Source organism: Anopheles cruzii, chromosome 3 (genome assembly GCF_943734635.1).
Source record: "Anopheles cruzii chromosome 3, idAnoCruzAS_RS32_06, whole genome shotgun sequence".
Taxonomy (NCBI): Eukaryota; Metazoa; Arthropoda; class Insecta; order Diptera; family Culicidae; genus Anopheles; species Anopheles cruzii.
This window is the reverse complement of record NC_069145.1, coordinates 52,453,325-52,467,364: the sequence shown is the minus strand read 5'-3', so window position 1 is coordinate 52,467,364 and position 14,040 is coordinate 52,453,325. Positions and strand designations below refer to the sequence as shown.

Below are 14,040 nucleotides of genomic sequence, written 5' to 3'. Positions count from 1 at the left end.
AACCAAACAAAAGCCAAAGTCGGCAGAAAGGTGATCAACATTTTCGTGTTTCCAGCGTTCCGTGGCAATGGAAAACGATGAGTACGAACGTTTCGAAATAACAGACTACGATCTGGCCAACGAGTTCAATCCCAACCGTGGACGGCGTCGGCCAACGAAGAACCAGCAAATTTACGGCATTTGGGCTGATGACTCAGAAAATGAGTACGGAGACGACGATACTTCGGCTGGAGTTGGTCGGAAGCGGACCAGTAAGAAGCCGAAAGACTACACGGCACCGATCGGATTCATTGCCGGCGGTATTCAGCAATCGGGCAAGAAACCGGAAGCCAAGAAACAGCAACACACCGGCGAAGACGAGGATGGCGAAGAAGAAAGCGACGACGAAGAAGGGACGGCTAGACCGCAGTTCGATCGGAAGGCCAGCAGCAGCACGTCGGAATCCGAGTCGGACTCGGCCGAGAAACCATCTCACAACGATCTCCGGTCAATGGCCGGCTTTCGCAGTTTCAGCAAACCGGGGCCAACGACGGGCAAAGGCGTTGGCAACTGGGAACAACACACTCGGGGCATCGGAGCAAAGTTGCTCCTGCAGATGGGCTATCAGCCCGGCAGAGGATTGGGCAAGGATCTGCAGGGCATATCGGCACCAGTCGAGGCCCACCTGCGCAAAGGGCGCGGAGCGATCGGTGCCTATGGACCGGAAAAGAAAACCACCGTAGCCGACGCTAAACAACAAAAAGCGCCCAAACACGACGAACAGAAGGGCGCCGAAAAAGCGGACGAGGGCCAACAGTGGCGTAAAGCAAAGGAGGGAAAACTTGGCAAGAACCGTTACTTTTACAAAACGGTTGAAGATGTGATCGAAAAGGGCAAAAAGACGACGACGGCAACTTATGCTCCTTTCGAGAAATCGTCCAAGCTGAGTCAAGTGACGGTGATCGATATGACGGGACCGGAAAAGCGGGTTCTTAGCGGCTATCACGCACTCGGTCAGGCGAGGGTGGCGGATGAAGAGCTGTACGACGACGCGAAAGTAAGCGACAAGCCGACCGTTAAAACCACGCACTTTGCACTGCCGGAACTCATGCACAACCTTGCGCTGATGGTGCAGCACTGTGAGCAGGACATAATAACGATCGATAAGCAAAAGTGTGAAACGAAGGACCGCGAGGAGCAGCTGGCGCAGGAGAAAGAAAATCTCATCCGAATCAGCGACCTTGAAAAAGATTACCTGCAAACCCTCGAGGAGGCACTCGAACTGGTCCGTTCCCTTGTCGAGCCGGCGGAAGGCGCAAATCTCGAACTGGAAGAATGCGAGAAGCGTTTCGTCCGGCTCTGCGCCAATTATCCGGCCGAGTGCGCTGAGTTTGGGTTGTCCGATTTGGCGGCGGGAGTCGTAGCGCCTCTCATTGCCGCTCGTCTAAAAGACTGGGCTCCGTTTAGCGATCCGACGCGTCACGTAGAACTGTTCAAACGCTGGCGTTCGATTCTGGGCGCTACCAGTGCGGACGTATCATGTAGTTTGCTCGATCCTTATTCGGCCGTCGTTTGGACCGGTGTCATTCCCAGCATACGGACGGCGGCAAACGAGTGGGATCCCCGTCGTCCAACGCCCATGATCGCACTGTTGGATGCCTGGGCCCCAGTTCTGCCCGCGTGGATTCTCGATAACGTGCTGGAGCAGATCGTACTGACCAAACTGTCGGCGGCCGTCGTCGAGTGGGATCCCCTCACCGACACGGTGCCCATTCACAGCTGGATTCATCCATGGGTCGATCTGCTAGGGACAAAACTGGAGGGTGCGGTGTACACTATGATACGGGAAAAGTTATCGCGCGCCCTGAAAGCCTGGCATCCAGAAGATCGTTCTGCTCGCGCCATGATAACGCCCTGGAAAGGTGTGTTCTCCGAGGAAGACTTGCAGGTGTTCCTGACGAAAAATATAATCCCAAAGCTGGAGCTGCGTTTGACAGAGGTCATCGTAAATCCACTCCAACAGGATTTGGAGATGTTCAACCAGGTGTGGGAATGGCACGAACTCATTTCACCGCTTCAGATGGCCAACATGCTCGACAAATACTTCTTTCCAAAGTGGTTGCAGACGCTTGTAATCTGGTTGAATCAGGCCCCCAACTTTGACCACGTGTCCCGGTGGTATCAGGGCTGGAAATCGCAGTTCACCGATGATGTCGTTAGGCAAACGAACGTCAAAGAGAGCTTCCGCAAAGCACTGGAACTCATGCAACGTTCTATCGGTGCGGCCAGTGGTGGAATTGCCGATGGTCAAGAGCTACCACCCGCAGCTTCGATGGCGCCAATACCACCTCCACCCAAACCTCCAACCCTACTAGACGTGGATGCTACTCCAGCGCTGGAATTCAAAGAACTCGTCTCGCAGAAATGCGCAGAACGGGGCATTATCTTTGCACCGATGCCGGGACGGCGCGAGCTGGGAAAGCAAGTGTATCGCGTTGGGAAGCTGTTTTGCTACATCGACCGCTCCGTGTGCATCGTAAGTTTGGACGGTGGCGTCAACTGGACCCCAATATCTCTGACGACGTTACTGGAACGGGCCGTTACTGGTTGAGCACGGGATACGCTAAAGATCAAGTGTATCGTATTGCAATTTATGTAAAAGGAATAAAATTTAACTAAATTAATTATTTCTTGAGGTTGGTTGATGACCGAAACAAGATACTGTCTTTAATCTTCCACGAAGTTGACGAACAAAGCGAAGGGAAGTGAACTTAGAGCAATCTCATACTTTCGGTTTCAACACGATAAAGAACGATTCCAGATCCCGGAAGGTAAGATTTATTTATTATTTTTTCGCTTTTTCTGCAACGCCTTAAACACTGCTTTAGACCAAAATTCGTACGATTCGGCCATGATGGCTTCGACGTACGACTTATCGTAGTCAATCCAAACTTTAGTCACGTTTCTTGTTCTCTCGAAATCCAGCGCCGCTACCCCAAGAAGCGCTTTCGTCTTGCGCGTCATATGCATCTGAAGCTGAATTTGGGCAAAATACTTTTTCGATAATTTGCTCACGTCCACATAACAAGCGCGAGTCTTTGCCGTATACGGGCATTTAATTTCAAGCACAAAATCGTCGCTGATGCCGTCTGGCGACGCACCCATCCACGGATGGTTTGGATCGAGTATGAGCCCAATGCTACGCAGAGACGGGAACTCCTTCTGCAGTTCCACCAAAACGTGCCCCTCTAGGTCCGTGCCTCGTTTCATGGCGAAGGAAAATCCGGAGGATACACCCATCACCTTGTTCGTCAGCGATCCGTTTAGCATCGTGCAACGGGATGCTTCGTACATGCGTGAGGCAGTGATGCGACCTTTGCGTAGTTCATGCCAAAGATCGGTGTCCGCTTGCTCGACAGTGAGAAGCTGAACGTTTGCACAAGTTTTGTGTTCCATCTGCTTAGTGCAATATGCAAGAAAGTCGTCTGGGTCAGTCCCATCGTAGTCTTGGATTAAATTGAAGAGTGACAACCGCTGGGCAGCCTTCAACTGATGGGGAGTAATTGGAACAGGTTGCTTTTCAACCTTTGTCAGTACCGAATTCTCGGCGGTGAGCGGTAAATGGTTGTTCAACTGCAACGGCTCAATTAGAACGATGCAAGTTCTTTCTAATTTGATTGTCTTCGTCCTATTGCCGCTTTGATCCATATTTTCTGTTTCCGCCAGTGCCCTATGCACTTTGTTCTCTTTGTTCGCGCATTTTTCAAATTCCTCAGTTTGCTTGCGCCGCATCCAGCGAAGCAATCCAACGATTGCCGTACAGAAAGCTAAAACCAATCGAATCATAGGTGAGTCTGGGTCGCAATAGTACAAACAAAGGAGTTACTTACCTTGACCACCTTCTGGTTGCGCCATAATACACTCTGTGCAGTGTACGGATCGGAAAGTTTCATTTTCTTCGAAGATGATCTCGATCTTGTGGTGAACGTCTTTGCTTTTCTTTTTTATCCTTACCGTTTCCGAGACGTCAGCTATCAAACGCCGCTGCGTTGTCTTCGCTCCAAATTCCAAATTTATGTTGGTCACAGAGATGCTCTCAACCGATCGATTCACAGAACTGAAATAGCAGATATGTTTTGTAAGGCTAGTGAACAAATCCAAACACTATGCGGATGCTGCGAATGATGTCTAACTTTCTTGTTTTCCTTTGTCTAGTCGAATCAAGATTGTGGTTTTCAAGGAAAGCTGATATGGAGGCAATATCAAGTTTCGGAACTTGCAGCAACAACTTCATGATTCCTTGATTAGTTTAATTCCTTGTATTTGATATTATATTATATATTATTTGTATTTTTATGAGGGAGATGCGGCAGTTTTCGCGGTTTCAATGAATTGGCGCAATATCAACTTCGGCTGTTAAACTGATTTTTGACATTCTGCTCAAACAAATTGCTGTCAAAAAATGACATGAACGGTTGCAATCAACTGTGGTAACAAATTGAATTGAATTGAAGAAAATGTTCAGAGAAACTTGGTTCTTCGGCTTTCGATATGAAACAAGCCCAATAACGTGAATAATAATTTCACATACTAGGGGGGGGCGCCGCCCCGCCCGCCGCCCGGCGGGGGAGGCGACAGAGGGAAAAAAATTTTTTTTTTTTTTTTTTTTTTTTTTTTTTTTTGTTTAGTAAAAGCCACAGTTGAGCAGCTCACGAAATGCCTTTTGGCTCTCGGTTGAGGCTTTTTCGCGTGTGTCTTTCTCTGTCACATTATGGTGCTTCTCTCTTCCTGCTGGGCGATTTTCGGTCGACGACGAGTCGAGCCGTAGCGAGCAGCCATTTTAAGATGGCGGATTGAGGTGAGCTGCAACCAAAACGTACTGCTGCGAATACAACGATAGTAGATGGCCTTACATGTTGTATTAAGAACAGAAACAATAATAGAAGCGATCGTCAGTGTGCCAGAGTGAAAATATTCGATCGTTGCGATCGTTTTTAGTGGCATTTTCATTCCGTTTCGTTCGGCGTTTGCCAATCGGCTGGTGCAGAAAGTGGTTGCCAGTTAACCTTGGAGTAGGCTGTGAAAGAAAATGGCGTCCACCGATGAATGTTGAAGAAAAAAATCCCAGTGTCGAAAAGAAAAATACGTTTTCGTCCGTCTAGTGCAGCAATTTGGCCATAAAATTAGCCCCATTCGATTCGTAACGATTTTGTGCATTTTTCTAGCTACATTTCCTTATGGTGGAAATAAGTTTATCCTACATTGACGAAGAAAAACCTGTTAAAAAGCGGAATGAGCCAGGTAATGCACAATTTTCTGCCAGTTTCGTGAAATATTTAATAAATGTTTTGTTTTTTCTGTGTTTTGAGCGTAAGTTCGTCCCCAATTCGTCAGCGGGGTGTGGCGAATCGAGGCTGCAAGTTGGAAACAATCTTCCGGACAGACGATGTTCCGCTACCGTACTGGTGATAGTGTCGGAACGAATGTGTCCCCAGAACCGGAACCGGTGCCCGTTCCACCCTGGACAACTGTCCATTCGATAGCCCAGGATCTGCGGTCTTCCCCGAGGTCCGTTTCTTAAAAATCGAAGGGGGACCCTTTTCTGCAAATTAACGATAAAACCATCGCTTTATGCCTGCAAAACGGTGTGGCCAAGCCATTTCGGTTCTTCCGACAGGTTTTACGAGTTCTTCGGTTAATTTTCTCTTCACCGTAACCGTGCCACGTCACGTGGCAGCTCCTAGAACACGAGGCACCACCAGTCGGATGTGAATTTTTGGACCGATTCTAGGCTTCGGAAGCAAAACTATTGTGAAAGGAACTACTTCTAGCATCGAACGAAATCAGCTTAGCGCATAGTTTTCGTTAAATACGGTTTTCTGCAAATTTTTCACGATTACGTAACCGTGCTCGTTGCCACAGTAAATGTCCCCATAACTGCCCGAAAGATGCTTAACCTGCGGGTGTATTGAAACGATTATCCGGCTTCGGTTTCGAAACTGAGTTCCGTGAAACATTCTGTTCGAATACACACAGTTTCGTGTGTTACTGGTGTGGCTACATTCCTTTAATGCGCCGTAGAATCTTTCCTTCGTCACCATTAGCCTCTTTAGGGCCATTTATGGATCGCACAACCTACATTTAAGTGATTTTTGAGTAAGTTTTCACTGTTTTTCACCTCCAGTTGCTCTTTGTTGCGTGCAAAATGGTACAAACCGCCATTCCTGCAGCAATCCAAAGCGTAGGTTTGTTTATTGGGTGCGAAGGATCCCCAGCACGAATTGTGGTGTAGTTTTGTTAGGGAATTTACACACAGTTTCTTACACGGCACAAGACAGCGTCAGCAATCGTAAGCGATTTGGTTTCGGCACTTTATACACTTGTACTACAAATAAACTTGGTTCCGATAAACTTGCGGCGTTATGTGCTTTTTATGCTCCTCGATAGGATTATTATTCCGACTTCCGACGTTGTAACATATTCAAAAAGTTCTCTCTCTGGCTTTGTTACGATCGTTTTGCTGTCAACTCGGATCCACGGCCATTATATCTGAGCAACAGCACTGAGTGTCTCTTTGGTTATACTTTTACCATTCCAGACAAAAGAGGATAAAAGTGATTCGGAAAATGAGTCAAGCAGTGATAGCAAAAGTGGCTCATCCTCTGATTCCGAAAGTGAGTCCGGGTCTGGCTCATCGAACTCCAGCTCTAGCGACAACGAAGGACAACATGACCGTAGCCGAAGCACTTCCAATCGAGCCAGCGGCACGACCAATAACACCTCTACCGCCAGCAGTGACATTCGGGATGGTGCCATCGAAAATGGGCTTACCGAGCACCGGGCGTCGTCGAGCAATAATCACACCGCAGTCCAGGAGGATGACGGGAAAGAGGACGAAGAGGATGAATCAGACGATAACAGCGTGTCGGCGAGCAACGAACACGGTTCCGTAGTTAACCATGTGCAGCCGACACGGGCCGTAGCTTCAAATGAAAGATCTCGTAGTTCGCACTTTGGCTCGGATTCGGATGAAAGCGATCCGACGGGCGGGAGGTCGTCGAAACAGCATCACAGTGATTCCGATGCGAGTAAGCCAAGCAACACCAGCCGGCAAAGTGGGGACGATGACGAAGGTGAAGACGACGAGGAGCAGGAAGAGAACAGTGCTGGAAATGAAACTGCGCCAAAACAAAGGTCTTCGAACAATGTCACAATGTCTGAATCACCGGAAGATTATGAGGACGACGACGAGGACCAGGAGGAAGAGGACCATCAATCCTCCAAAAGTAGCTACGACGTAAGGCCATTCTTCGTTCGTTTAATTGACAAACTAAATTAATTAAAATCCTTTATTTTCTACGCCCGCCCGCCCTCTGTTAGGATGAAGATTATGCGGCGAATCAGTTGCGCCGGAAAAGTGCACGCAAAAAAGCGGTCGCCGCAGCACGGAAACGACCCGCCGCCCAGCCGGCTTCGAAGGCGAAGAAAAAGAAAAGGTACGGATTAGCATAGAAGTGCAATGCCTCTCTGGTATTGAGAAAAGAAAGAGAACTAACCGAAGAATGTTTTGGATTCTGCTTTTTTCTCCCTTTCACTCCCAAGCAGTACAAGCAGTCGCTGGAAGTCGGACACGTCCGACGAGAGTGAGGCCAGCGATTCCGATGCTTCGGATCGTTTCCGCCGAAAATCGGCCACGACAGCGGCGAAAAAGCGTGCAGCGGCGGTGGCCGCTTCGAAGGCGAAGGCAAAGAAAAAGAAACGGACTGGCACTGGTGGAGCCTACAGCACCGATGAGGCTAGCAGTGAAGAAGATCGGAAGCGGCCATCGGCGTCACGACGAAAAACGGCCGTCAGCTACAAAGAGGCTAGCGGGGACGAGGCAACGGATAGCGACGATTTGCTGGAGGTGGACCAGGAAGCCGAAGAAGCGGCGGCAGCCGCTGCGGCGGAAGAGGAGAAAGCCGAAACAATCGAGCGCATTATCGGACGACGGCGGGGCCGGAAAGGAGCGACCGGTGCCCTCACGACCGTGTACGCGATCGAGGAACACGGTGACCCAAACCTGGCAGCAGCTGAAGGCGGCGATCACCGATCACCGGGGCAGATGGAGGAACAGTATTTGATCAAGTGGACCGGCTGGTCGTATCTGCACAGTACTTGGGAATCGGAAGAAACACTCAAAGAGCAGAAGGTTAAGGGTATGAAAAAACTTGAGAACTACCTGAAGCGCGAAGAAGCACTGCAGCACTGGCGCCAGTACCAGGCCGGGCCGGAGGATATCGATTACTACGAGTGCCAGCAGGAGCTGCAGCAGGATCTGCTGAAGAGCCACTACAACGTCGAGCGCATCATCGCCCAGGCAGACAAAGCGGAGGGTGGCGAGGGTACGGACTACCTGTGCAAGTGGGAGTCACTGCCGTACTCCGATTCGACCTGGGAAGACGCGAGCTTGCTGCGCAAAAAGTGGCAGCCCAAGGTGGTCGAGTTTCACGAGCGCGAGGAGTCGCGCCGCACACCGTCCAAGCATTGCAAGGCGATCCGGTATCGGCCCAATTTTCGCCACCTGAAAACCCAACCGGAGTACCTGGGCGAAGACCGCGGTTTGAAGCTGCGGGACTACCAGATGGACGGGCTGAACTGGCTCATACTGACGTGGTGCAAAGAGAACTCGGTCATCCTGGCCGACGAAATGGGGCTGGGCAAGACGATCCAGACGATTTGCTTTCTGTACTACCTCTTCAAATCGCAACAACTGTACGGGCCGTTCCTGTGCGTGGTGCCCCTCAGCACGATGCCGGCGTGGCAGCGTGAGTTTGCCATCTGGGCGCCGGAAATGAACTTTGTGACGTATCTGGGCGACGTGCAGTCGCGTGAAATGATCCGCCAGTACGAGTGGTGCTTTGACAGTACGAAAAAACTCAAGTTTAACGCCATCCTGACGACGTACGAGATTTTGCTGAAGGACAAAACGTTCCTCGGTTCGATCAGCTGGGCTTCGCTGCTGGTGGACGAGGCGCACCGGCTGAAGAACGACGATTCGCTGCTGTACAAAGCGCTGGAGGAGTTTGACACGAACCATCGGCTGCTGATCACCGGAACGCCGTTGCAAAACTCGCTCAAGGAGCTGTGGGCGTTGCTGCACTTCATCATGCCGCAGCACTTTGCGTCGTGGGACGATTTTGAGCGCAACTACGGCAGCACGAACGACAAAAGCTACACCAAGCTGCACAAGGAACTGGAACCGTACATTTTGCGGCGCGTTAAGAAGGACGTCGAGAAGAGTTTGCCGGCGAAGGTGGAACAGATACTGCGCGTAGAGATGACGTCGATCCAGCGGCAGTTCTATCGGTGGATACTGACCAAGAACTTCAACGAGCTGCGCAAAGGCCTGAAGGGATCGGCTTCAACGTTTCTCAACATTGTGATCGAGCTGAAGAAGTGCTGCAACCATGCGTCGCTGACGCGACCCATGGAGTTTGGAGCGCAGGTCACCCAGGACACCGTGCTGCAGCAGCTGCTGAAGGGTTCGGGGAAGCTGGTACTGTTGGACAAGCTGCTCTGCCGGCTCAAGGAGACGGGCCACCGGGTGTTGATCTTTTCGCAAATGGTCCGAATGCTGGACATTCTGGCAGAATATTTGCAGAAGCGACACTTTTCCTTCCAGCGACTCGACGGCAGTATTAAGGGCGAGTTGCGCAAGCAAGCGCTCGATCACTTCAATGCCGAGGGCTCGACGGACTTTTGCTTTCTCCTGTCGACGCGCGCCGGTGGCCTGGGCATTAACCTGGCGACGGCCGACACCGTCATTATCTTCGACTCGGACTGGAACCCGCAGAACGATCTGCAAGCGCAGGCACGGGCACATCGGATCGGGCAAAAGAACCAGGTGAACATCTACCGGCTGGTGACGGCCCGATCGGTCGAGGAAGACATCGTGGAGCGGGCGAAACAGAAAATGGTGCTCGATCATCTGGTGATCCAGCGGATGGACACGACGGGCCGGACCGTGTTGGACGGTGGAGACAAGAACAGTGGCAACAGTTGGAACAGCAGTAAGGTTGGGGCCGGAAACAGCAACAGCAATCCGTTTAAAAAGGATGAGCTGTCGGCTATCCTCAAGTTCGGCGCCGAGGAGCTGTTCAAAGAGGAGGAGGACGGCGACGAAGAGCTCGTTTGCGACATTGACGAGATCCTGCGGCGGGCGGAAACGCGCGACGAAGCCCCCGGTATGCCGGGCGACGAGCTACTGTCGGCCTTCAACGTGACCACGTTCGATTTCGACGAGGACACGGTGGGCGGCAAGCCGATCACCGCCAAGGACCCCGAACCGGCGGAAGCCGAAGGCACGAAGCAGTTTTGGGATGGCATCATTCCGCAGTCCTACCGGGAGCTGGTCGAGGCCGAAGAGCGTGATCGGGAGATCAAGGACCTCTACCTGCCACCGCGCCGGCTTGCGATGAAGGCAAACGAGACGGACAGTGCGGCTGGCGGCGGCGGAAAGGGTGGGAAGAAGGGCAAGAAAGGGCACCAGGAGGAGAGCGACGAAGACTCCGAAGCCAGCGTTGGTGGTGGACGTGGTGGCGATGAGGACGGCAAAGCGAAGCGCGCACGAGGGCGGCCATCGAATAAGGAGAAGATAGCCGGCTTCACCGATGCGGAGCTGCGTCAGTTGATAAAGAGTTACAAAAAGTTTCCTGCCCCACTGAAGCGCCTTGAGGCGATTGCGTGCGATGCGGAGCTGCAGGAGAAGCCGCTCTCGGACTTGAGGCGCGTCTCGCAGCTGCTGCACGATCGGTGCGTGCAAACGATGAAAGAGATCGCCCGGGAAGCGGAAAACGAGAAGCACACCGCCGGAGGGGGCCCCGCCTCGGTGGCCGGTGATGCGGCCAAGCGGAAGTGTGCCCGTGCGGCGTACTCGAACAAAATCGGTGGCGCATCGTTCAACGTGAAAACGATGATGCAGTGCGTCGAGGAACTGCAGCCGCTGGACGAAGTGATCCCGGCCGACCCGGCTGAGCGGAGCCGGTGGCAGCTGAGCTTCAAAACCCGACCGCCCAACTTCGACGTCGAGTGGAGCGGAGAGGACGATTCGCGGCTGCTGCGGGGCATCTATCAGTACGGGATCGGGTCGTGGGACGCGATGAAGATGGACCCGTCGCTCGGGCTGTCGGACAAGATACTGGCGAACGATGCGAACCGGAAACCTCAGGGCAAGCATCTGCAGTCACGGGCCGAATATCTGCTGAAGGTGTTGCGCAAGACGCTCGAGCTGAAGCGTGGCCCTTCGAAACCGCGCAAGCCACGCAAACCAAAGGAACCCAAAGCGGCGGCGGCCGTTGCCGCCCCGAGCCTAATGCTCCATCCCGCGCCCGCGTCTGCCGGAAGTCCGCTTCGGGCTTCGGGCACGGACTCGATAGGCTGCTCGATATCGGCAACGATAGCAGCGGTAGCCGCCGGTGAAGATGTCTCGTTGGGCGTCGGAGGTCCCGGAATGCCCTCGGGTGGTTTGGGACCGGCGGCCGCTGCGATGGCGGGCGCAACCGGGTTGACTGAAGAGAAAAAGACTGGTAGCAAAAGTAAAAAGCTTTCCGAATCAGAGAACCATCACCACCATAACTACCACCACCATCATCATCACCACGATGAGCATTCGAATGGATCGCGGGCTGACGAACACCATCACCACTACGGCGGTAAAGATCAGGCAACGGCGGCGGGTGGGAAGGAGAAAAAGAAGTCCAAAAAGGATCGGCAAAAGGATTCGAAGAAGAAGAAGGATAAAAATACGGGACCGATGCACTTCACGGCGAACAACGAACCGTGCGCGCTCAACATTTTGGGCGACCTCGATCCGACGGTCTTCAACGAGTGCAAGGAAAAGATGCGGCCCGTGAAGAAGGCACTGAAAACGCTCGACAATCCGGACGAGACGCTGCCGCAGGATGAACAGCTGCGGCAGACGCGCGACTGTCTGCTGAGCATCGGCAACCAAATCAACCTGTGTTTGGGCGAGTACCGAGATCCGGAAAAGGCGAAAGAGTGGCGCAGCAACCTGTGGTACTTTGTGTCCAAGTTCACCGAGTATGACGCACGCAAACTGTTCCGGCTGTACAAACATGCACTCAAGCGCAGTGAGGGCACTGCCGATCGGTCCGGAGGCGACACGAGTACCGACGGCGGTAGCGGCGGTGTTAGGAAGTCATCCGGTCATGAGCACAGTTCCGGCGCTGCACCGACACTCCAGCTCGGTCGATCGCCTATGAAAGATGCCAAAGACGCTGCCAAGCACCATCAGCACCATCATTATCACCTTCATCCTGCTGCTGCTGCTGCTGCTGCAGGCGTCGGCATCAGTCAGTCAACGTCGGCATTAAATTCGTTGGGAAAGATTAAGAAAATTTCCAACAGCAAACAGGACAACGGGCACAGTAGTAGCGGCTATGACCGGCCATTGACGTCCAAGTCTCCGTTGAAAGCCCAGAGCATGCTTACCGATGGCGGGACCGGCGGCGGCGGCGGCACTATGGATGAGGAAAAAGCCAGATCGCGACGCGAAAGGAAGGACAAAAAGCGACACCATCTGCTGGGAGGGACGATAAGCGGACCGATTGTCAGTGATTCGGCACTGCAGCAGCGGGAGCGTTATATGGCCGCGACGGCAGCGGGTGCCGGTGGAGCGGCGATCGATCATGGATCGGACTCCGGTGGTGGCAAGGAGGAAGGTTCGTCGATGCATTCCAAACGGCGTCTCGAGGAAGGGGAGTATGATGAGAACAGCAAAGAGTACAAAAGGCTGCACGGTAGTGACAGTCGGTAAGTGCGACCCGTTTGCCATTTAGCAGCCGCCGTGTTCAGTCTACTAAATGCGCTTTCCGATCCCTTTTTTGACTTCCCGAACCATCAGCAACCATCGTGGAGAGCGGGATAAAAAGTGGGACGAATATGGCGATCGTGATCGCATGAGAAACATAGGATCTAGGGGAGCTGCATCAAACAGCGCACCGCAAAGTGGACGCGGATTCCCGGACTCACGAGACGATCGGGGATCGTATGTAGGCGTGGATGCATCGGTGGATCGTTGGAGAGATAGGTACGTTAGAGAACCCAGGGAAAACCCATTTTCTGGCACAACAACTTATGACCTCTTCTTTTCTTATGCTGCTTCGTATCCAAAGGTACGGTGGGGGGGAACACAAACGAGATCGATACGAAGGTTACGGAAGCCGGCACATGGCGCCGTCCGGTTATCATCGAGAGCGGGAATGGGATCGCGACCGGGGAGAGCGTGAGCGAGACCGTGAGCGGGATCGTGATCGAGGTGATCGCGATCGTGATCGAGATCGCGGAGAGCGTTGTTTCAAGGACAAACGAAGGTTGGTATCTGTCGAATGACCCCACGCGCAACGATTGTGAATAATTCATATCCCATTTCGTGCTACACAGACACATGCCTCCCGGCACCGGAAGCTACCCGAGTAATCACTACGGAATGCCACCGGCTGGCTACTATCCCCCCGCAGACGGCACCTCGTACCGTTCGTATCCGGTTGCGTTTCCACCCCGACAACCACCTGGTGTCCTGCCCGTCGTCGTGCCTGGGTCCGTTGCAAGTTCTGGCGGCTGTGTTGGCGCTGGCAGTGCAGTTGGAAGTGCAGTTGGTGAGTCTGCCAGTGGCGGCTGCGGCTTACAGCCAGACTACTTGGAAAGTCGACGAAACTAGCGAAATGATGGACTGCCTTAACCTGCGGCAAATAAATAACTTAATCTTGCGACTCTGGTCATAACTTCTTCCGCCAGTCAACGAACCCATCAAACCCATCGTCCTTCCTGGTCTCTGCTCTCCGGAGAATTGAAACGTACGGGCACACTTTCCGCCAGTAAAATTAGAATAATTGAACCGGACATAGAGCCGGAGACAAATTGAAGAAAAACGTGGCGGATCCGTTTGGCGTAAGGTAGGGCAATGACACAATAGGGTATGGTTGTATCCGTTTTCCGTCGCCTCAACTGTGCGGTTCCACAAACAATCGATTACGTGTGTAAGAGTAATTTATTTCAATG

General features: G+C 52.5%; 3 protein-coding genes across 3 annotated transcripts; 2 read left to right on the top strand and 1 right to left on the bottom strand.

Annotated features, from left to right (window-relative positions):
• Nucleotides 1-67: 67 nt before the first annotated feature.
• Nucleotides 68-2,590, top strand: LOC128272013 (septin-interacting protein 1). The gene has a single exon (XM_053009721.1). The coding sequence runs from the start codon at nt 68-70 to the stop codon at nt 2,588-2,590; it is 2,523 nt and encodes an 840-aa protein (XP_052865681.1).
• Nucleotides 2,591-2,817: 227 nt separating this feature from the next.
• On the bottom strand, nt 2,818-3,774 carry LOC128273962 (uncharacterized). The gene has a single exon (XM_053012036.1). The coding sequence runs from the start codon at nt 3,769-3,771 to the stop codon at nt 2,818-2,820; it is 954 nt and encodes a 317-aa protein (XP_052867996.1). The 5' UTR covers nt 3,772-3,774.
• Nucleotides 3,775-6,184: 2,410 nt separating this feature from the next.
• Nucleotides 6,185-13,699, top strand: LOC128270582 (chromodomain-helicase-DNA-binding protein 1). Its single transcript, XM_053007992.1, has 7 exons — nt 6,185-6,220; nt 6,578-7,276; nt 7,360-7,475; nt 7,582-12,792; nt 12,884-13,069; nt 13,155-13,352; nt 13,423-13,699. Exons 1-7 carry the CDS (start codon nt 6,185-6,187, stop codon nt 13,697-13,699), a joined length of 6,723 nt encoding a protein of 2,240 aa, XP_052863952.1.
• The last annotated feature ends 341 nt before the right edge of the window (nt 13,700-14,040 follow it).

Excerpts from the sequence above, each read along its gene's own strand:
- LOC128272013 (XM_053009721.1), top strand. The coding sequence starts at position 68 with ATGGAAAACGATGAGTACGAACGTTTCGAAATAACAGACTACGATCTG.
- LOC128273962 (XM_053012036.1), bottom strand. The coding sequence starts at position 3,771 with ATGCGGCGCAAGCAAACTGAGGAATTTGAAAAATGCGCGAACAAAGAG.
- LOC128270582 (XM_053007992.1), top strand. The coding sequence starts at position 6,185 with ATGGTACAAACCGCCATTCCTGCAGCAATCCAAAGC. Across the intron at positions 7,476-7,581 it reads AAGGCGAAGAAAAAGAAAAG|CAGTACAAGCAGTCGCTGGA; the intron begins GTACGGATTAGC and ends TTCACTCCCAAG. Across the intron at positions 12,793-12,883 it reads CTGCACGGTAGTGACAGTCG|CAACCATCGTGGAGAGCGGG; the intron begins GTAAGTGCGACC and ends CCGAACCATCAG.